The sequence below is a fragment of the Centropristis striata genome, chromosome 7, assembly GCF_030273125.1.
Source record: "Centropristis striata isolate RG_2023a ecotype Rhode Island chromosome 7, C.striata_1.0, whole genome shotgun sequence".
Classification (NCBI taxonomy): Eukaryota; Metazoa; Chordata; class Actinopteri; order Perciformes; family Serranidae; genus Centropristis; species Centropristis striata.
Window position 1 is genome coordinate 24,968,204 of NC_081523.1, and position 24,697 is coordinate 24,992,900.

Consider the following 24,697-nt stretch of genomic DNA (forward strand, 5'->3'; position numbering starts at 1 on the left):
AGGGGGAAGAAATACTCAGATCTTTTATTCAAAGAAAAGTAATACCACAGAGTACAAATATTATGTTACAAGTAAAAGGGCTACATTCAGTATTTTTTAATTTTAAGGTACAAAATCAAAACATACTTGAAGTAATAATCTCAAAGTTCTATATGTATTGCTAAATGAGGAAACACAATGATGGAGACTGTAACTTTACCTACCAATAGTAAAACTACTCAGTTTCAGTATAATGTATATTAGATTACTGAATTATATTTATCAATGTATAAATATGAACATTTGTTTAGGGTAGCAGCTGGTAAAAAGGGGTCCTACTTTAAAAAAGAAAAAAAAAAAACTCTATATAGCCTACTACCAGAGTTATTCATCTGAATAATAAATTGTTAATCTGAATCTGCAAAGTAGCAAGTAACTAAAGATATAAAGTAAATGTAGTGGAGTAAAAAGTACAATATTTCTCTCTGAATGGTGGAGTAACAGTATATAGTAGCTAAAAACGGAAATGCTCAAGCAAAATACCTCAAATGTCACTGATTTACAGTATCTGAGTAAATGTTCTTATTGTAACACCTGTTGTCTCATTAATAAGTCTCATTCTACCAGCAGCTGGTTTCAATTGATAATTTGTAGCTATAAAAAACACTACTGGCACAGTTCAATAGCAGTTAAACCAACATCATAACATCCACAGTTGTTTGTCAGATCCGCGTCCTAGCAAATATTTACAGATATCTTTAACTTTCTGGCTGCAGATTGACCTAAATGTTCCTGTTTGCTGGTCTTTGCTTAGCTGTGTGTCTATATTTGCTCATTTGCTCTTGGCGCTGCATACTAACAACTGGAGTCAAATTCTTTGTTGTGTCAACATATTTAGCCAGTAAAGTTGATGGAATTGACAAACTGGGACCAAACATGTCTTGTTTGTACATTACATTACATTACATTACATAACATTACATGTCATTTAGCTGACGCTTTTGTCCAAAGCGACTTATAATAAGTGCATTCAACCTGAAGGTACTAGACTCAGACCACAGGAATCAAGTAAGTACATAACTTTAAGAGCCAACTGTCATCGCTAAAGGAGTGCTATATGTTAAAGAAGAAAAGAGAAAAGAAGAAGAGCATTATTTTTTTAAAATATATATGTAGCTGGTGGAGAAGAGGATGGCGAGGGAGTCAACCTCTTATCATTCTGCCTCCTGTTGTAGAGAATTGGTGGTTGTGGGGCAGTGGATGTTTAGGGGGAGATAGCAGATCAACAATAAATGCCACATAGAAGTGGTGGACATCATCTGAAAGCTGTGAAGCGAAGCACTGTGTGTCAAGTTGTTCTGACCATACACCTCTAATAAATATGACTTCATTAATCAATTAATTAAACCTAGTAAGGTGTATAAGGGTTAATACATTAATATTTCCTTTTGAAGTCCATTTTCATGTTCAACTATGTTGCAGCAATTTTTGGGTTCAAACCATTTGTTACACACATTTGGTGCTGAATAAGGTCATTTTTTTTAATATCGAGAATCGATAAAAAATGTCAAAAATCCTCCAGAATATTCCAGCAATACACCAAGACCATTGGAACAACATAGAAAAACCCAAGCTGTGATTTGTGTTCAAACACGTTGGTCATTTTGGAGATTTCTGTATTTTCAGCGATTGGATGACGAGCAATTCTGTTCTCTAAACTGCTAAAAAACGTCCCTACTGTCAATATACCTAGGGAAGCTGCACATCATCTGAATGCTCTATAGGTCTCTGGTTTGTGGTTGTAAAGTTTCATGAGCCTAGAGGTCACAAAGGTTGTTTTAACATTGAGGTCAAATTTGAAAAAAAAATGCCCTCACTGCAATGGAATGGCTATTACTGATGATTATCATCACACATGAATAATAGTCTCAGCTTTTCAGTGATACCCAGTTTATGTAATTCAAAGCGTGTTTGGTGACCCCAGTATGCAGAAATATTCACATACAGTGGGTAAAAAAGAGCACATTTTAATGCATTAGAACTTGATTTTGCCTTAAACTGCATGTTATCAGCATAAAGTAGCCATGTATGTAAAGAGAAGACTCGTGGGTACTGATAGAGACCTTGTATCAGTGCTGAGAAGTGCATTTCCTATTTCACTTCATCTTTTGCTTTCCGTCAGACTGCATGCTTCTCAGTAATTTGATGTTTGTTCCAACTTATGCTGGAATTTCTTCTTTTCAAATGACATTGTGCGGTTAACAGCAGTATCCCAGTGCAGTTCCTGTTGGTGAACTCTGTGGATTCACATCATTGTGCTAAGTTTGCACCTCACTTGATGCCATTTCTCACCGCTCCTATTAGCTCATTTACTGTCAACATTTAGCACACCAGCACTGATTGTGTATGAATCCTGAGCTCAGCTTTAACACCTGCGCACATGTGACAGACACCCTTAATGCTTCCAGCATTGAGCATGTTTGGGGTCAGGACAACAAGCTGTTTCTTGATACCGTTGGTCATGTGGACTGACTCACAGCAGCTTCAGCTGCAGAAAAACATCCTTGTGCTTTTCCAAATCACATTACATGTTTAACTTCTTGGTATCCACTCAGATTCTTAATGGACATTTGGAAAACATACCAGTGCCAATCAAGTGACAGATTCCTGCAGATTTTGTCGTTCTCACATGTAAGAAAACCACAATTAAAAGTAATTGCAGGAAACTGGTAGAACTGATGATGATAATTAATCTTTTTCTAATTGGTCCTCTGGTGCAGCATATCTATTGCAATGAGTAAAGCCCCATTAAGAAGAGGACAATGGGCTGCAAGTAAAGTTTAAATTATAGTGATAGAGGAAACTGCCAAAAACTCAGAGTGCAAGAAAAAAAGAGGACAATGATGATTCTTGTGATAGGAGAAATGAGCCAAAAGAAATTATGATTATGCTACTTTCTGTAACAGCAGAAAGTGATTCCTTGTAAACATTTTAAAGTGGTTTATTAAAAATATGGTATAAATAAATATGACACTTCTGTTACATAGTCGGTTACATCATTCAGATGAGACTGGAATACACTGGATAAACACTTCTCTTTAGTACAAAATGATTTAGAACATATTACAGCGGTATTCTGCGACAGCAATTTCTCATCTCCCATAGCTTGTCGGAACATGTCAGAGTATATTTCATTTACAGTAGATACATCATTACAGTGTCAGACCAGCATGGCCTACAGTAGATAATGTCAAGAAAAACACTAAATCCTTATGTAAGTATCAGCACTCAGTCAAAGAAACAGTCAATTTCTTGTAATCTAGAGGCAAAAGACTTGTCAGCACTCCTTGTGCTCCCGTGAGTTAGCTCCTTAAAAGCACAAGGACCCATCAATCTATCTAACTGAAGTCAAACCTGTGAATGGACAACAAAATATATGTACCATTTGAATTTTACTTTGTCACCGAGGTGAAGGTGGGTAGAGTAGTGTCAGTGCCTTGATTTTTTGCTCTCGCTTCTTTAAAATGTATAAATACTGTGCATAGTAACATTAAAAAAAAACATATGGAAACAGTGCTAACATTTTTATCAGTGTGATTTGAACAGACCTTTAAATAAAAAGAGTTTTAAAAGTGGTACAAAACCAGCCATGCCAATGTCCCAAGACATAAGACAGCCATGCTGGTACTCATTTGTGACAAGTGTCAGTTTTATAATATTCAATCCTGTAATGTTAAACAAAGACCTCAATTACTGACATGCAACCCTCATTAAAGGTAACATGAAGTAACTGAATGTTAACAAAATACCTGAGTTACAAAAAGTTTTTTAAACTATAATATATAATACATAACAACAATATAAAATCTGCACAATCAATTAAAATGCTTAGACTATACATCTTTGTGCCAGTGTCAGTCTTAGTAATTCACAGTTTCAAGCTGTAATTAGCATCACCTTCCACTCTGATGATTATAACCCACAGTGGAAGAGACTTCAACGTGCATGAGGACCAAAAAAAACGTGAGTGATTAAACATACATCAGGCACCAAACATAGGTTATAATTTACCACGATGATGATCACTTTATAAATGCTCATGTGAACAAAGTCTGTCCCACCAATTCAATATACAGCAATGGTTGTAAACCAGTGTTTCAATGGATCATGCGGCTCGAAAACCCAAAGCTGTCCTGATGCTGATATATGTACGGCAAAGGACTTTGGCCATAGTGGTTTTCTGCTTCATCCATCCTTAAAGCTGCATCAATCAAATATTGGCCACGAGGGGGCAGAAACAAAAAACACACAGCCTTGATGTAAAACGATTGCCCAATTACTCATCCAATAGAGGTGCGTTTCTGGCCATTTGTTGACCTTTTCAGCCAACTCTTGACAAGAAATATTGGTCTTTAATTTGCTAAATATTTGGCATTATACATTTTATGTGTGGTAAAAAACTAAAAATTAGCAACAGGAGGTGAACAAGCTCCATAAAGCTGCGCCGCTGGGTGATAAATTGGTCACTTTGAGGTAAACCTTACAATTATAATTAAAATTTGACCCAGTACTAATAGGAAAATACTGATTAATGCAGCTTTAAGGTGATTATCCGCAGCCTCATTTAACCCAGCCACATTTTAACCGGTTATGAAAAGCTGTAACAGTATTGTCCGACACATACAGCAACAATGTGGTTTATGGAAGCTCATACCCAGTACTGATTCGTCTGCAGAGTTGGAGTGGCGGTTCTAATTATTTGGGAAGATGACGCAGGGGAATCATTACTCCAAGAACTTATGAGCATGTTTGAATCAATGGTGTTATAAGCTGAGCCCTGATTTGGTGCTAATAACCGATCAAAAACGGGGCTTCCTGGGCAGCTGGGGTTCAGTGGGGTGACAGTCACTGTGGGAACTGTGGTGCTCCTCTGGGGTTGACCTTGGTAGGACTGACTGCTTTGAAGACCAGCGGAAGGAGGCTCTTTTGGCGAGGCAGTGCTTGGCTTCCTTTGTCTGTGGTGTCGAAGAAAGACAACCAGGACTACAAAGATGATTACAAGAAGCAGCAAGGCCAGCAGTGGTAAGATAACCAGGAGCGGACTGGAGGTTTTTTGAGGGTAGGACTCTACACGTACTGGTGTGTTTCTAAAAGGAAAGTCCTCTGTTCCATGCGTTGGTTTGCCAAGAGTTGTACTGAAAATGCTAGTTCTGTTGGAATTTCCCCAGCGGTTGCCTGACTTGAATTTCTGCTGATTTTTGCTCGGTTGCTGGGTGGAGAGGAAAGCTGTAGACAGGACTGGTGAAGCAGTTCCATTTCTGGAAGTCTTGATTCGCGTCTGAGGAACAGATGATGTGGTTGGGACAGGACTCTTTGTGGTTGGAAAATGTGCTGGATCATATGGCACAATGGTAAAGTGGAACTCCCCTTTAGCAGGTTGGATGTTATCAGCTTTCAGTACAAACACCAGTGAGTCATTGAGCTCTTGAACTCCAGTCATATTGGCATTCAGCTCCATGGCTATCTTCTCCTGCATCACCTCCTGAAAGGTGAAGGACTTGGCTGGAACAGCTTTATTGGACATTTTTGGCTTTATCTGAACCACCTTCCCATACTTAGGATGGGAACTTATTTCAAATGTAGGGTCACTATGACTAATATTAGCCAGTTCAGATGCATTAAGAAAGTTAGTGTTGAGTTTGACAGTGATCCCATTGGGAATCCTCAAATTTTTCCCAATGTGGACCAAAGGTGTGACACTTATGTTAAACACTTGGCCAGTCATATTTGCCTCTGAAGTGAAGGCAGTGAACTCAAAGCTGTCTTCCATAGAGGACACAGAGATCATGTGGTAAGACAACCTTCCAGCCTGTAGATCCTCCTGTTCGAACTGTGTAACCTCTTGGTTGTCCTTCAAAAGTTTGCCAAAGTTTGGAGGCCTTGTAATCTGGTAGTGAATGGTGATGTTTTTCCCATTTGTCTCAGCAGCAAGGTTGTCTTGGGTCAGTGCTACTGAAGTCTGGCCCTGCTCCAGTGTCAATCCAGTGTAGTTGACCAGAGAGATGGTGATTTCTGTGACCTCTAGGTTAAAGAGTTTATATATTGGCTTATGATGGCCATCTGTGACACTGAAGTAAAACACCCCCGAGACAGAGCTTCCATCATGGACGAAATAGACACTTCCGTTATTGATTTGGGCTTGGGTGAAGGCAACTATCGACTCATTCAAACTTCCACCGAGAGCTAGGTAACCATTGTTTGGCTTGCTAATCACAGAGAACTTAATATCATCAGGAGGATTGTCTAAATCTTCAACTTTGAGATTCTCAGGCCTGAGGGCTACTGTGTCACCTTGTACCACTCTCAGACTTGGAGCTTTGGTTTTTAGCATAGGTGGCTGATCATTGACAGGTGTGATTGTAATGTTAAAATGCTCCTCAACAACATCAATGTCATCTTGAGGGCGCTGTGCAGTACTGCCCTTGGCATTTAGCCATGCACTGAATGCAAAAGCATCCCGAGTTGTCTCTGAGTTGTCGTGCTTGTAGGTGATACCGTACTTGTTAATGATGAACTGGGAGAAGTTAGGTTTCTCCTTGGTGAGGTTTCTCTCACCAACCACTATGACACCATGCTGAGGCAGCGATGTCACCTGGAACCAGACCTCATGGGAGCTCCGCTGAGGTGTGGGCAGCTTAGACATCAGGTTAGTGGCATCCAGCTTGGATTCATCAATGATGACACTTTCCCCTTCTGTTACCTCAGCACCTAGCACCAAACAATCATCACGTTAATCACCAGGGACAACGCAGTAATAAATCTTAAGACAATCATAAGTAATAAAAACAACAGGTCACTTGTCCACCACTTTGATGATGAATTGCCACAGAATTAAGAAATGTATAGTCTGCAGAGATTAAAGCCTATTGACTTTGCAGATGTCATTATTTGACCCATTGACTGTATAAAAATAACGTTGTCCCCATGACATCACCCACTGGTCTCGTTTTTGAAGCCTCGAGTTCAGCATTTCGTTTTATGCATCTTGGTTTTATGCAACCAGCACACGCCAAGTCCTTACAGTGTCTTAAGTCTAACTGAACAAGACATTTCTAAGGGACTAAAATGTTAGTTAACTTTGATAAACTGAAAACACAGTCAAGGGTCAAAGTTATAAGATGAAAACACACTGCACTGTGCGCCCCACCCTAATTTATACCGTGCTTTATCATCTATTTTACTCTAAATGGGACACTAATTGACCTAATGAACATTATGCTGAATTGAAGAATACTTGAAAATTGTGGTTGAGATGATAAACTAATTTGGAAAATGTTTACTGAGATAATAAATCAAGCTAGAAGTAGTGTAGTGTTTCTGACTTTCATACAAACTGACTTCTTTTTGCGACCAGTGGAGTCGCCCCTGCTGCCCATTAGATAGAATGCTGGTTAATGGCACTTCCACATTTTGACACTTGACATTTTTAGTGAAATGTCTCAACAACTATTGGATGGATTACCATGAAAATTTGTCTTCATGTAATGACTTTAATAAACCCTTAAACACTCATGCACACAGTCACCCATAAAGATGGAATCATTTTGTTTTCACACATAGTCCTCTGTTAATTGTGGTTTCATTTTCATTGCTATATGTTTGGAAGAGATTGATTAATAAAGTTTTGTGAAGATATACACTTTATCTGTCAATAATAAATTACACTGTCACAATCATTTCATGGAAAGAGGTTAAAAATATATATATTATATAATAGACTTTTTTAGTGCTTAATAGGAAATGTTAGAAGGCTAACTTGATAAACTAAGATGTTAAAAAATAGTAAAAATCACACCCATGTTACTTGTATTCATACCTGTGTTTGCAAGCAGGACTGTGTTGTGTTCAGGTCCGATATTCTCATAAGAAATATCAATTCTGAAGGTCTGGCCATCCAGAGAAATGGGCGGTGATGCCACAGAGAAGGTCATGGAGTCCATAGCTTCCCAGCCCACTGACTCGATGGGGGTTTGAATGTACACAACCTCTTTTCTGTCAACCTGAGGAAGAAAAAACGCCACAGATCCTCAGGCAAACTACGAGCCAAAAGAAATTCACATCAACAAATATGCTCAACATGCAGATCAGCCATCCTTAAAGTGAAATGATGGTTTAATCAACTGAATAAACAGTTCACTGGCCTAAACAGTTTTCCCCATTCTGAAAGAGATTACTACACTATGGATAAGATTTCATCATTAATTTAAAGCTGCTTTGCTCAGCAGTAAATAAAGTGCACAGAGCATCACAGCTTTAACGGTGCTAGATCATCATCCATCAGAAATAATTGATTATATAAAAGCCTTACATGTACCATTCAGCTTAAGAAGCGCAAAGTCAATTTCCTGAATGAGGATGCACAATATGTATTATTCATAAGGTGGTAATCTGGCAACTTTCCACATGAATGGTGGAACCCAAATGTTGAATCTTTTTTATTTTAAGAAATTTCATGTAAAAGGAGAAAAAGTGTTGATATGACCTCTAGTTCTTCACTCACCATGCCTTGTGTGAAAGTGGAGATGTCCACAGTTGAATTATCAGGCCGCTTCATCACCAGACGCCCCAGTTTAGGATGCCGAACCACACTGAATGTAATGATGCGATTTGAGGTGTTGCTGATGTCATTGGTCACTGCTTGTAAAACCTCATTTGTGATTGGAGTAGAGGAGCCTGGAGGAAAGATGTAAAGATTGAATTAAGAGTATTACTGGTGAAGTGGTTTGGGTAACTGATCATGAAACTATATCTGTCATGAAAATGGGGTTTTCTTGTCTGGTGTTCAGTTTAGCAGTCACCACACTGGTAAAATCTTGTGTGGCTTCTGCAAATGCTGCAAGTTTTCCCCTCTGGAAGCGTTTCACATCTATTTGACACCAAATTATGCAAAACAAGCACTGGAATAGGCCGATGAGAGTCCTTTGATGTGTCAAATTAAAGCTGTACTGCAGACATCACAGGCTTTTACAGCACTGTCCAACTGCAGTGCGGGGTGTTACATAAAATAACAAGAAATTAAAAGTGGATCAGCTCCTTGCAGGCGCAGAAATCTTCCACTTGGGGGAAATGTAAAGAGCGGCATCTCCGGTGGATGATGACAAGGACCGACTTCTGAGAGCTTCTTTTCTTCTTGGGATGAATTACATAGATTTCCATAGCTCTGCTGCCACTGTGAAGATTGTTATGGTCCTAAAAAAAGACTACTGATAAATGATGGAAGGCAATGTTAGAGGGAAAGAGGGGTCGAAGCACAGTGAAATTCATTCATTACTTGTCGTGAGCACTCCCACCACCCGTGTCTGTCTCTCATGGGAAATTTCCCTCTTAGAGGAAGAGGGAGAGACGGGCTTTCTTGTCTTTTCACACTGAAAACCTGTCTTGATCTAAATCTGCACAAGATGGGTTTTGCTATATTGTCAGCTATTTGTGCAGCATTTCATTTTAGTAGTATACAGACAAATGTAAAATATTTTTAGAAATGGGGATAAAATCGAAATACATAACATGATAAAAATAAAAAATCCCAAACTCCTGAGTTTAATCTAGGTCTGTGAGATGAGAACAATGTGTGCCACTTTGGGAATTTTAGAGTGTCGTAAGAAAAAACATTTCAAACATACTAACCTCTTCACAAACTACACACCGTTAATATTCACTGTCTGATCGGTTTTTGAGGCATATGGGATAATAAAAAAGCTATAAAATTATAATGATGACAAGGGATTAGAAGAATACAGCAACATGGGACTGAGAGAATCCATATTAGAGCATCATTAAGAAGCCACTATATTTAGGCTTTTCCTAAACCAAGAGTATAAATATATTAATGTAATTAATAAAGAGTATTCATTTTATAGCACAATTCTGCCCTTATATCCTCACTGTGGCTATGTCACAGTAAAAATACAGTGCATTACATAACTACCTTTGTGTATTCAATAAGAACATCATATCAAGAGGTATAGTGTGACATTTGCAGACAACACCAAAATGATTTCCTGTCATAATGCTTTCAGGTTAATGGTGGTTTCTTAATGAGGCATATGCAACCATTTAGTGATGATTTTTTCACAGTTTTACAGAGAGCACCCAGACACATGAGGACTTTGCAAGAAATAATAAAAACATTATTCTCACCTCCACAGTGTGAAAGTGTTTCATGTCACCCCTCACCCCATCAAAAACCTTTCATTGTCAGTTAAAGCTCCAAATCCCACCCCCACTCCCCTCCCTCTGCCCTGCCTGGCACACAGCACAAACAGGGCTGCCTCAGACAGACAGTGGCACAGCTTTTCAAGTACCCACTCACCCTGTGGCTGGGAAGTTCAGCAGAGCGTGCCAATTGGCAGTCTTCTACCCTCACAATATCTTTTCCTTCTAGCTCACAAACCAGACCACTGGAAATCACAAAAAAAACCTTGAAATGTGTTTGCAGACACAGACGACAGCCAGCATACTAAAAGTACCATGCTGTATATCAAAACATTCAGCAATTCCAGCTGATTCACCGGTCTGCTATTTGGGTGAGTATTGACTCTGGGAAGATGCTGAATTATTTAACCGAAGAGATTCTGAATGAGCAGCTACTGAAGCAGGTTAAATATTACAAAATGAAGAAAATGAGAGGGCAAAGTCTCACAAACACAGACACACACAATCAAAATCTTCAACTGAGCGCTGGCAATAGAAACCAAAAGGAGGAAATCAATACTTTGCTTGTGGATATTAATAGGAGAACTAAAAAGCATCTGTGTGAGTGGATGGCTGCAAGACAAATATGTCTCATTTTCAGGAAGCAGCTGTGTGGTTTCAATATGTCACAAAAGCCTATAAAGGAAAAACTACACTTCAGACGTACTTGTGATCTCATATTGTAAGAATGGAAAGAAATGTCTAAAAGATGATGATAAGCACATAATATGTACATGTAAGGTGTGGTTTGAAATCAAGTTTGATTTGTACTTAGGTCAAAGATGTAGTTAGACTTTAGAAATGACTCTATTAGACTTTAGAAATTACTCACTGTTTTGATAGTACCTAAAGGATGCTAAACTGGCTAATAAGATGTCATTGAGACAGGGAGGAGTGGTCAATGCTGAATGTTGTCTTTATAAACCACAACAAACTAATCCCACTCATTTTGTCTTTAATGATAAGCGTCAACTCAGTGCGTGATTTACCTGGAAACACCTTGAGTGGACGGTTTTTCTCTAAACTGATGACCAAGGCTCTGGCAGTGATGCTGAAGATCTGCCTGGGGGTGAAGTTCACACCGTCGTTGACTTGGAAGTTGAATCCTCCAGACATGGCACCTGGAAATGAAATGAAATGGATGTTTTTTTTTTAACTAAAAGCCATTTTGCGATGGGATAACACCAGCCCTGACATCAAATCAGGCCAGGGCTGTAAAGTGGCCCCTTCCCTACTTGCTAGCCCACTACTTGGACACACAGAAAGAATCACGATGAAGATGAAAACGCTAAAGTTGCCAACAAAAATTGTCGAACTGAAAAGACAAGATTACAGAACTTTCATAAGTTGTTTAAGACAAAATTACAACACACTACATGACTGCAGCATACTTTTTGCATCATGCGCTGCCTCCTGCCTGCTCTACCTAAACCAAGCAGAGTGCTCAGTGTCTGACACAGACAATCACCTGCACTGTGCTACATGTGTGAAATTAAATTTGGAGTTCACATGAAAAATGTTGAAAAAAGTTTTGTGAGTACATGAACAGTGCCGTCTGGTTTCTGAAAAAATACACAAAAAGTATTTGATCAGCATTTGTGATCTCTGTTCTCATAGAATACTGCACGGTAAGCTAAAGTCCTTATTCTCAATGCACGCAATCAAAATAAATGGTCTATACCTGCGTGAGAGTGTGTATGTGTGTAAAACAAGAAAAAGGTGTAGGACAGGGTGAGTGCCTTGCACACTGTTATTACAACCTTTCCGGGAGGTACAAGTTCAGGCAAAGAGAAAAGTAGATTGTGATCAGAACAGTAAGCAGAAACTTGATCTGACACCATCCAATGTTGACAGACCTTATCAACTATTATGCGCCAGAGTTTCCAGACTATAAAGTATTTTCACCTCAAACCAGTCTGTCGGTATCAGTGTTGCAAGTAATTTAACTCCCTATAAAGATAGTTGCTCCAGCAGGAGAGGACTATGAACGTAATGTAAGCTCATTCAGGTGAAAAGCAAACTGTATTGCCAACAGCATCTTCTAGTGGACAAACCAGGAACAACAAGTTACTCTGAATCTACAGAACACAGATGGATTATATTTTCATTACTGCATCAAATCCAAAGCATGTGGGAGTAAAAAAGACGTTGGTCACATTTGAAGCAATTCAATACAGTTTGGGACTGGACAATAACATTAAAATCAATGAAAACCATTAAAACTAATCCATATAAAATATTAATATATTGATAATAATACTGTTTATTATAGTTTGGCTGTTGCTTAATACGATAGGACAGTTTTCCCACTGCTAATTACAACACCACAAAATACTTCACACATACAAAAAAACATCTCTAATTTTGCATTGAGTGAATGAATTATCACCCTGCACAATTTCAAAGCCTTTTCTTCTTTAATACCCCTTTTTACAGTAAGTTTATTTTATGCTTCTTCCCCTCTCCTGTACTGCCTGTTTCACTTCTCTTTTATGTTTTGATCCTATTTGTATAAATGCAAAACTAAAAAAAGGAAATCATAATAAATCAAGCAGAAAATTTAATTTTCTGTTATCAAAGAAGTAAAACTTTTGCACACATGTGGGTTGACAGGCTTGTCAGAGAAGGAAATAGGCTGACTACAGTAGAACAAAAAAATCCCACACACTGTCTTCTACACTTGCAATTATACTAATTTAATGGGAACAACGTTTCTGCACAGCAGCCTTCATCAGGTCATCATCTTCAACATTTTGTAAAAACTTTAAACCAAATAAACTGAAGATATCTGTACCAAAATGTTGTTCACAATAGATCTATTTAGTCTCAGAAGTCTCTTCTGGCTTCTCCAGTGTTGTGACATGTTTATACTTCAGTAGGTCACAGAAATTTTTACCTTTGTGTACAAACAGTAGCTGTCCCTGCTCGATGTGTTCCTGGGTGAAGTTGAGCACTGCCCTCATTGGGGCAACTTTCAGGGCCAGGTGTCCGTTGCTGGGCGGGGTCACCATGAAGTGCAGCTCCTCGGGGGGTGAGTCCAGGTCCTGCACTCGCAGATCCTCCGGCCTGATCTCCGTCACTGAGGACACCCAAACCTGGACACAAAATGGACAAGGACAAAGCAGGTGTCATGTGTAATCTCCATGAAAATATTGACCCTGAGGAATATGAAGAACAGAGACGTTTTGTCTGACATGTCTCGTGATGTAGGGGTTAACAGGATTTGACAGCCAAATGCCAGTGTGACATTTATTGCAATAGATGGAATATATACTGTCATATTTCGTTATACAAAAGCCCTGCTGCATCAAAGCTTTTTCTTCCATTTATGGATGCTAGTATTTGAAGGAATCCATTTCAAATCCAAAAATATTAAATAAGTCGGTAGGATAGAACAGGATTATGTGTCATGCACTTTTCTCATTAGTTAAGTGCACTTAGAGCAGCTATGTAACACCCACTGTCTGCTCAGATATAATACAGTTGAAAAGGAAGTGAGACATATCAAAGACCAACAGAAGCTGGTGATTTGTCCCTGCCATTCAACGCCACAAAAAATGGACCCAGGATGCTGTTGGTGTGAGTCCAGCTCCAAGGCTATTTCACATGTTCTCTCTCTTATTTTCCACTATGAAGTATATCATCCAACCAAACAGAACTGATCATCATCCCTAACAGAGACACCTAAAGATGGTATGGAAATAACAAGACATGGAGAAATGTCACTCTGAGTCCTCCTTAATAATATAATTCTCAAATGAAAGAAATGTCAGGACTAAATATAGTCATGCAGACTGTAAACACAGTGGGGGGTACTGTAGGGTTGGCGATGCACGGTTAAGGTCCGGCTTCCATGTAAATTCAAAAGCCTCGAGCTAACGCGAAGGAACAGAGGAACTCATTGACACACAGAGAACAAAGCTACTGAACCATGCAGACACTTCACAACAAAGGATGAGCCTCTATTCTCCAGGCCAGAGCAAACACTTACGTAACATACCACTGCCCCTCACACAGGTTTGTAATTACTGACACAGCAAAAATCATGGGAATGCACATCTGATCACTGAACAGGCATTTTACCCAGCAGATATTTTTGATTTGTTGATTTGAAAAGCTGAGCTGATAATATTACTAATAATATTACCAATGGCTCTGTTCTAGTCAAGTGTTCAAGTAAGCCACAACAGTGTGACAGTGAGCCAGCATGCACAACACCAGGACCCTGAAACTGAAGCAGAAAAATGGAATTCATCTTATTATTACCTTCCCAAAGAGTGTCACTTAAATGGCGTATTTTTGTGACGTAGAATTCTTCTGCAGATTACTTTTCTGTTAGAGCAGTGGACTGAAGTGCAAAACAGCCACAAGATATGTAGCGTATTCTATAAAGGGTGTGATCACAGTAACTTCTCAGGGTTTTTGCTGTTCTATGGTTGGTTAATGCGAGAAATGATCTCGTCACAGACTGCAGAATTCCCATGCATTGCAAGATGAGTGCAAGAAAACAAAAAAAAACATCTGCAGGAATGTATAGCCTACAACACACATCATATGATAGCTGATAAGAGTGTCAGAATCTGAGGGCAGGTTTTACCTTTTAACCATTAATATTGGGTGACACTGGAGTCTAAATGGCCCTTAAATTACAGAAAAGTTACAAAATGAAAGGCTTGGGTGTAACTGGCAGTGAGCTGGCCTCTCACTTGGCTGTAAGTGTTACTTACTGGAACAGAAGCATGGGGTACTTTTTCAATTAGCACCTGCAAACCCCACATCCACCCACCTCATGGGGACACTATAAACATCACATCGGCCCCACTGTAAAACAACTTCCCACATGAGAAGACTTGCCACACACATGAATGTGTGTTAACCTCAAAGGAAATGACTACACCTTCAACAATCCCCCATTTAACAGGAAGTCACAGCAGGATCAGTTTGAGGAACAACATCAGTGTGACTCACCAAAGAAAAATACACGTGAGATCAATTTGCTAGAACAGCCCCCTGGAGTCCAAATCAGTCCCTTTAATGTGACGGGGTGTCTGCTGCTCACCAGGCTGCAGCTTTAGTGACGGAGAACACAGGCGAGACACTCACGTTGAGTCTGTTTCTGTGAGTCTGAACTGCCAAACCTCTCATGTGTTCATGTTTGCCTCTGTAACCTTTGTGTCTCACTTTAGAAAAGTTGCTCTGATGTCCTTTAAGAACAAAAGTGTCAAAAACTGAACATAAAATCATATATTCATATTATTTTCCACTTAAATACACCAGTCCTGATTATAACTAATATTAATTCATTTTCAGACCCTTTCAATGTTAGTTTTGTTTACATAATGCCACTGTAAACAACAATCCTAAACCTGACAGTTAAACCATGTTTAATTCGACCAGACAGCTGACATGTGTCCTTGTGATGGCATTATTGACCTTGGCAAACAGAAATAGATCAAATGTATTTCATACATCTTAGTACTGCCATAACAAAATCAAAACATTTGTATATATGGTTAGTTTAATGGTGTCAGTTTAATCTGCAGATTCTGCAGTTCAGATTGATTGTTTAGTTATTTGTTTCTATCTAAAAAACACTGGATGATGTTTCTTTTATCTGGGTTATTTCGTTTTTATTTTTATTTTCAACAAAATAGATTATTTTAAATTTAATTTGCCCATTTCACGGTAGATTATATTTTAATGTAAGGGTTTATTCAGCATTTTATACAACACAACACAAAGACGATCCCTGTGTCAGAATTGATGTATAAAAATGAGTCATTTTTCAATCTAAACATCAAAGCTGTTTCAAAACTAACTTTCTAATCATTTATATGAGGGACTAGATTAAAAAAACTCTGATTGTAAGAAACCCTGTTTATCTCTCAAGATCTTCCACAATACATGTTTCATGAAGTGCAGTGACAGAGAGCCACCTTGTGGACAAAATCCAGACACCCCTCTAACTTCTGGTCAAAAAATGACAAATGATCACTTTGAAAAGAAAATGATCATCACTATCACCAAAAATTAATCCAATTAATTAAAAAAATATTCCCAGAGTTTCTTAATCAAACTGCTAACAGTGTTCTTAAGTGCAGTTAATTTCAGAAGTCACTCTCCTCCGAGTCTGCAGGATTCTGGAGGAATTTTAGGCATTTGGGGCAAAGCTGCAAAGACAATAGAGAGACCTCTCTTTCCAGCTGGACCTCTCCCAACTCCAGCCACTAAAGCGGCCAGAGGACAAGTCAGCCCTGCTCAGCACATGGACATTCACACACACTTCTGTCTAATTTAGGAGTAACATAATTAAAATGTATGTGAGTAAAAAGCTTTTCACAGACGGGTATTGAATAACCAGCTGTGTTTGTCTGGATGAGCAGATAGTGATAAGAGATGTGAAGTAGAGGACTGAACTGACGACATGTGGTCACAGCGTTTGCTATTTCCAGGCCATGCCATCACGCCACTCAACACTAGGATGCCTGTGAAATGGACTAAATTGAAGTGACATATTTTCGGCACCAAGACCTTCTGTCTGTGTAACGCCTGTGGGTTATTTTCCATTTGATTTAAACTCTTTAGTATTCAGAAGTCAACCCAAACTATGCAAAATAGCAGCTCCCTTTCAGTTCACTGAAGCAGCATTGCTGGCAAACAACCCACCAAAAAGCAGTGCTTTATGATATTATTAGGAGAACTTGTATGAGAGCTTAACACCATAGCACCGTAACCTGCCTTCCTCAAAATCCCAGGCACCTCCGAATGTATGTCAACGTCTGTTTTGTGCTGCCAGCCCCCCGGAGTCTCCTCCACATAGCAAACATAGTTTCCCTCATTCAGCCAGCCATGGCAACGTGCAACACTGCCCACATGAAAATTGTCTGACAGTAAGTTATGGTGCCAGACCTGTGAGTACAAAAAAAAGCCCAGAGTTTAAATATAGAGCAGCAGTTCAGACTCACCCTGAGGACCCTGTTGGCTGTAATAACAGGAGGCTCATCGTTGACAGCTGAAACCTGGATGTGCACCGTCTGGGCTGCACTCTGCTTCCTCAGGCCCGTGTCATTGGCCACCACAGTGAAGTTGTCAGCTAAGGTTTCGCTGCTGTCATGAACGTAGTAAATGTATTCATGTTCCACCTAATTAAAGATAATGAAAAATATTTGTGAGATTAAAACTGCAAATATTTGTTTAAAGCAGATATGTACAAAACACTGTAATGATTCCTGCCTCTCTCCATGACATTGCATACATATAGAGACAAAAAACTGTACACATCACTGCATTGCAATATTTAGAAATTAATTAGGAGCACAAGCATGCCAGAAAAAAAATAGCAAGACCCGGAGATTCCGGCAGGGGTAGCGTGAGATGAAAAGGGGTGAGCCCAGGATAATGCTATTTTAACTTTAATGCTGTGCCTTAATTAAGGATGAGCTTTAGGTAACAAACATGGCAGTGGACATGACGGAAAAATATGGAGCACATCCAAAAAACAGACATGACCTCTGTGTCATCAGTGTTAGCCATGGGCATGAAAAATATTACCACTATGCTAAATCTAATTATTAATCCATCATCCAACTGCTGGTCGAAGGCTATTTTTCCGCAGCAGCTACAAGAGTTGTCAGTGCGTCAGAATATCTCACCTGCCTCCTGGTGAAAGAGGTTATGGCCACACCGGGATGTCGAGAGTGCTCAACGTGACCATGCTGCGGGGGCTCCGTCAAACTGTACAGGAAGTTGATTCCTGAAAAGTGTCGGTTGGTGACTTTGAGCACATCCTGCGTTAGTGCCTTCACCGCACCCTCGTTCAGCGTGAAATTGGAGACCTGAAGTGGGATGAGGCGTGGGATGATGTCAACAGACATCCTAATGTCAGTGACGTCAGTTACGCCATTGGTGGCGTCGAGGATGAAAGTGTCGTTCACTTTGATGGGCTCCACCTGCATGTACTGGATGTTCCCACTGTTAATGTCCTCTTGTGTAAATGTCCTGACAGGGGACTGATTGGTTCCGATGTAGCGCTCCTCCGCTTCGACAAAACGCCGGAGAAAGCCATGAGACGGGGCTACCTTGACTGTGAATACAATCTCAGATGGCAGGTTGTCCTCGTGAGTGACCTGCGGCGATCAGAAAACATATTCCCTGGTTAAATTTGAAATGTCCCATGCGTCACTGAAGCTTATTTTCATTTTTTTCTCAATGTAACATGGCATCGTTGTAAAACAAAGGCTGGTCAGTTTTCAGTTTCTACCCTGTCAGGAGCCTTAAAAGGCAGAGCTGAAAAAAGGCTCTTTTACTACAACATTAGTGAGATATTGTGCTTTTATTATTTTATAATAAGATGAACTGACAAACTGTTTCCTTTTGACCCATAACTATACCACAACATGAAGGTTGTTCAATTAAATATTTTTAGAATCAGGTTCGGAGGCTCTTAACATAAAACATTTTGAATGACAATCTGTGCTCAGATTACACAATTAGAAATATCTTTTACTAATAATAACAATTTTTATCACCATTGTATTATCTGTGAAGGTTTAGTCACCACTGCTCAAAAAAATAAAGCAATATGAAAATTTAAGATGGGTAATATGGCCAAAATATTCTATCCTGATAAAGGTAATCTTGATAAGGATATATAACACAATATATTATTATGCGGAGAAAACCCTCTCCTGGGCTGTATACACTACTGTATTCTGGGTAATGGAGCTTGAAGATAGGAGAAGCTTGTGCCTGGAAGGTTTCTAGTTGGTGTCAATTTTATTATTTATACAGTATATTACTTCTGAAACACTCACCTCTAGTTTAGTATTACTGATCTTAACTGGTTTCCCCTCTTCCACCAGTAGGATGTTGTGATGCAGAACAATGGGTGGTCTCTGATGACTTTCCAGGTAAACCTTCACATTGATCCTCACTGTAAGTTGGAGCCCTTTAGCTGTCACTGTTAGGTTGAAATAGTCTGCAAGATGTTTACTGTCGTTGTGTCGATAGGAGATCAGCCCATACTTTAGGTCAAACTGTGAGAATGACTCCACCTTTGTGTCATTGCGATAAAGTTGTCCATATTTTGGAGCTTCTTCCAACTTGAAGACAACCTCCTGGTCATCTCTGATGTCCAAATTTGTTGTGACACTAAAATTGCTGGTGGAAAAGGTTACTGACTGGCCCTTCTGAACCAGTAGGCCAGTGTTGTTGCCGACCTTCAAGAATGGGTCATGTGCACTGATGTCTAAAAGGCTTGATACAAAATGTTTTCCATCTGAGACAAAGAGCACAAACCTGCCAGTGCTAACACCTCTGTGAATGAACAACACTTGCTTCTCTTCCAAATCCTTCTGTCGAAACTGGAACAGGCGATGAGTAGTGTCATTGACTAGCACTAAGTCTCCCATCGGAATTCCACGTCGTGTGTAAATTAACTGGCCATCATCAAAATCAGAGTCCACATCATGGTAACGTAAATCCTCTGTAGTCAGTATCTTCTTTCCATCTCGTACTACATGGAAAACTTTATCGATAATACGTACCGGCTTTTGGTCATTGACTAACTGAATAGATATGTTGAAAACTCCTTCTTTGGAGCCAATGTCATCTTCTGTGATGGAGGATTTGAACCCTTGGCTGGTGGAGGCTATGAAAGTGAACTCATCTTGAGTTGTTTCACTGTCATCATGGATGTACATTATTCGTTCCTCCAATATATCCTGGTTACTAAAGGTTAAGATTTTGTCGTAGCTGACATTTGAATTTGACTGACTAATACGGGCGAGCTTCCCATGTTTGGGGCTACTTATGACTGTGTAGTACATATCCTTTGTACTCAAAGTCTCTGCAAACAGGTCATCCTTCGTGATAAGTTTACTTTCTCCCTCCAGAAGCAAAAGCCCATCATTACTCATAAACACACTGTTGACATCAGCTTTAATGGAAAACCGGAAATCATAGTATTGTGACTGAGCATGTTTGGAAACCAGCTGAAATTTGAACCTGTCACTGGTATCTTCATAAGGCCTGTCGACTAGCTCATAATGTACTTTTAGATCAGTTACATTTCTTTGGCTAAAGGTTGAGTTCTTCTTCAAGACTGTGGTGTCAAGCAAGAGTTTCCCTTTCTTTGGTGTGGTGAGAACCCGAAAATAAATGTCATCCTCTGAGAGGGCTACACCTTCAGCTGTGGCAAAAAGATACTCTGAGTTCAATGTCACTTTTCTAAATTTATCCATGTCTATCATAACATTTCTTACCAGTTGGTACTTCACCCACTTCACAGTGATTGGGAAGAGTATTTCAGTGGTTGCCCTTGCAGCCACATTAACTTTGCTCTTAAAGTAATCAGTAGCGTTGGATGTCTGGATGTCTTGAAAAGTGCTTATATACCTTAGACGCTCTTTTTCAAGAAGCCTTTGGGAAAACGAGTCAGTAGGCCTCCATTCACCGCTTGAGTGAAGTCTCTGGAGTTCTCCATACTGAGGGGGTTCAATGATATCATACCGGATATCTACAACTTGTCTCACGGCATTGGTTTGAACAGCCAGCTGCTTTGAGCCGAGTATAGCTGTCTCTCCTTGAATAATCTCTAGGCCTGTGTTGTTGGCAATCTTATACTCCAGTGCTACAGCCATGATCCTTAGAACCACAGTATTGCTGACCTTTTCCCCGTCGCTAACTCTAAGAACTATCCTTGAGTTTCGAACTCCTGTGTGTACATAATACACCCTCAGTTCCTCCAAGTCTAAATATGAAAAAGAGGTCACTGCTTTGCCAGGGTTGTTTTCAATTTCCAAATATCCTGCATCAGCGTTCAGGTTACCGAGCACAGAGAAGACAAGGTCGGTGTAGTTGCTGTCAATGTCTGTGGCCTTCAAAACATCAGAGGTGAGGCGCTTCTTTGAGTTCTCCAACAGGACAAAGAGGTTTCCTTCAGGGAGACTCAATTCAGGTGCATCGTTGGTGGGTGTCACTGTAATATTGTAGCGGTATAATTTGTTTCCCTTCAGATAATCAGGAACTTGCTTTCTACTACTAGAATAAAGTGAAAACATGAAGAAATCATCTGGCTCCTCAGAGCCTCCATGGATATACATCACTCTTCCATGCCAAAGGTCCAACATGCTGAAGGTGTTCTCCTCTTGGTCCTGGTCGACATCAAGCCTTATCTGACCACGGATTGGTTGCTCCTGAATTTGGAACATGATCTGAGACTGTCGAATGCCAAGTTTCTTAAAGTCCAAGAGTACCTTGATGTGTTTGGCCTCAAGAGATGCTCGGCTGCCCTCCTGGACAACAAGGTTCTTGAGCTGCACAAAATTTGAGCCGTACCTTCTGTCCATGCCTCTTGCAAGGGTGGACATGTGAATTGACGGTGTTGGTGTCACCAAGAGAAAAAGGGATCCCGGAGCACTTGTTGGACTTGCAGCGGTCGGTTGTTCTGGTTCTTTCTCTGGCTCACAACCAACTGAGATGTCCTTGGTGACTACAGCATTGGAGAGACCCATCTTCACTCCATTGACTGCAATATTCTTCAAACATCCTTTGAAGGAACCTCCTCTGACACGCTTTCCAGACACAGAGAGAAGGCCTACCTTTCTGACTTCTGATCTGGTACCATCATCGATACCTCCAACAAAAAGATAACCTTTAAGCTGAAGGCCCTTTGAACGAGAGCTAATGCTGCTTTTCACCATCTCTCCATCGACAGAAAGCTCAAGGCTTTTGGAACTGAAATGCAACCTGATAGAATGCCATTTCCTGTCATTGATGAATGTGAGTGATCGAAGCTCAGTTTTGGTTCCACCTTTCCCAACAATGGCCACCGGCAAACCTTCCTGAATCTCCACAGCCACGAAGCCCCCCTCTCTGGCTGAATTGTACAGGATAATTCCTTCTTTGGCTGAAGTGTGCACAACAGACTCAAATACAGCTTCCTGCTGGGCATTCCAAGTTGGAAGAGAAATGTAAGCCCTGGAGCTGAAGAAGCTGATAGGGTCCTCCTCAGTGGCAAAGAACTGAGGATTACAGCCTAAAGACACCTCATGGACATTCTTAAACCCGGTATACGGCCTCAGTGAAGACAACAAGTCATGTTCGTTGAAGACCACCTCGTCCATGCAGCCTCTGAAACCGGTTGGGTCTCTTGGGAGGTAAAGTCTATCCAGGCCTCCTGAGCCTCCAACATAGAGCCCATCCAAAACATGGAGATCATTATGGGAGCCTGGCATCTTTACCCCCGTGTGAGAGTTCTTGTCTACAGTCAGAGTGACGTTGTGCTGCACATGGCGGACCTCCACAGAGTGCCAGGCCAGGTCGTTGAGCTGGGTACCTCTCTCTGACTGTAACACTACCTCCCCCGATCCAAGGTCCAATTTCAGCTAGGAGAAAAAACAAAACAACTAGATTACAAAATATGCTACATACAGGATAAAAAGGTTAATGCACATACTGATCTAAGTAGGAATTTATTTTAATTAGGACTGTCTTACACTGTCTTACAACTAACATTTGACTTTGTCAAATATTCTCAGTTGATTTAATCAACAGATCTGAAATACAGTATTTCTCCACCAATATTCATGCAGAAGCACCACTTCAAATCTTGTGTGGGCAGCCCTAATTTAAATCCACGTTAATAATTTCAGAATATATATTTTTTTGTGATTTCCCACATTCAATATGGAATCTGTTTTGCTAGCGGACTCAAAAACTTTTGGATGGATTGCCATTAATGTTTAGTAGAATCACAGTCTATAGTGGAAGAAGCTTACTGATTTTGGTGATCTCCTGACTTTTCCTCTTGCGCTACCAAAAGTTTGGTGGTTTTATTTGTGTTTGTTGATAACATTTCTTGACAACTATTGCATAAATTGCTCTCATATTTCCTATGGATATCTGTGATGACACCGCGCCTTTTGTTTTGTTTTTTTACTTTGGTGACCCCTTAACATTTCTTCTAGCACCAGTATCAGGTCATGCTAAATCATAAACATTATACCCCCTAAACATCAGCATGTGAGCATTGTCCCTGTAAACATGTTAGCATATTGACATAAGCATGAAGTAACAATTATTAGGTTACAAATACAAAAATATTATGCAGCTTCTGAAGATATTTTCATTCTTTCAGATTAAATCATTGTTTCTATATCGTATATGAATGATTAGAATTTAAACATTAATTGTTGACATTTGGACACCTGGGAGGAAAACAGGATTTAGACTGCTTGAATTCCATGATGTCACCAGTTGTTATAACAGTGAGCCTTGTCTGTGATTTAAAGCAGGAAGAGAACTATTATCTCTTTGCCTTCAGCTATGTCCGCAGAGCATCATGTCACCATCTCAAACTAATGCTGCATTTAGATGACATGCTTGTCAAGGCTTGCTGCTGAGTTCCTGCTATTCATGCATGGGTTTCCAGGGCACGACGCTCATGTCTGACTCACATGGAATGAGACCCCAAGCCTGAGGGTAACTTGTGCGAGTGAACAAAAAATTATTTGGTGACCTGTGCTGGTTTAAGGAACAGGGACGAGCAGTTCACTCCTCGTGCTCACTGAAGTACGACAATGCAACACAGTCGTCAGTTCATTCCTGGTAGCACAAGTCTGACACGAATAGAAGCTTAGCCACAAGGATTTCTCAAGTGTGATGCACAAAAGATATAATGCACATCTTAGGACTTCCTGTGTTTCCTGTGAATGTGACTGCATATTAAAAAAAAGCTTCCTACAGTACGTCTGTCTATTCTGCATGCTGATTTAGTCTGGCAGAGCTGCTTACTGGATGCTTTAGAAGCAGTACTGAGGTGACAAATGTTTTTCACCCTTAAATCCTCCAAGCCAGGCTTGTGTTGTGCGCTAAAAATAGTGCACCTGACTCGGTACACAAACCCATCTTAAATCTCTTAACTGTGCCCAAGGTAAATATATTTTGTCATTAAATCAGACGTGAATTGCCAGAAGTGTGTATTACATCTCATGTTTATTTCTATTATATTAAGAGCCAGATGAATACTGTGGAATTTTTAGTGTTGTTTAACTTGAATAAAACATTAAGCCGATTCAACTGTGAAATTCAGAGCCTCGAGAATCAGGAAAATACACTTAAATTATCCATTATGAACCCACAACAACAAAATTGATAGGCAAGTATTTCAATCCTTAGTAACTTTTTAGATAAATAGAAAATGTATTAGCTGACTAAAACTTTAAAGACTGATATCAGATTCAGAATACTTTATTAGTCCCAGAAGGGCAATTCAGTTTTACAGTGACTCTGTCCATAGTACAAAAAGAAAAACAGTTTTTAGGGGTACCTCTTATGATTGAACTAAGCAAAAGGCACAGCAGTCCCTCAGCATACACATATGGCTGCACAGTGGAACAATAACAGAGCAGGTGTTAATAAAAGAAAAGACAAGACAAAGTCAAGAATAGCCTCTTCATCATAGAGT

General features: G+C 39.8%; 1 protein-coding gene across 1 annotated transcript in view; it reads right to left on the reverse strand.

Annotated features, from left to right (window-relative positions):
• Positions 1-2,965: 2,965 nt before the first annotated feature.
• Positions 2,966-24,697, reverse strand: part of cspg4ba (chondroitin sulfate proteoglycan 4ba) — a 28,088-nt gene continuing 6,356 nt past the window's right edge. The window contains exons 3-10 of the mRNA XM_059337772.1: positions 19,044-22,616; positions 17,883-18,356; positions 17,196-17,372; positions 13,127-13,325; positions 11,220-11,351; positions 8,540-8,712; positions 7,856-8,039; positions 2,966-6,747 (exon numbers count right to left, since the gene is read on the reverse strand). Coding sequence (XP_059193755.1) covers positions 4,688-6,747; positions 7,856-8,039; positions 8,540-8,712; positions 11,220-11,351; positions 13,127-13,325; positions 17,196-17,372; positions 17,883-18,356; positions 19,044-22,616 — 6,972 coding nt within the window. The 3' untranslated portion in view covers positions 2,966-4,687. The remainder of the gene's footprint in view (positions 6,748-7,855; positions 8,040-8,539; positions 8,713-11,219; positions 11,352-13,126; positions 13,326-17,195; positions 17,373-17,882; positions 18,357-19,043; positions 22,617-24,697) is intronic.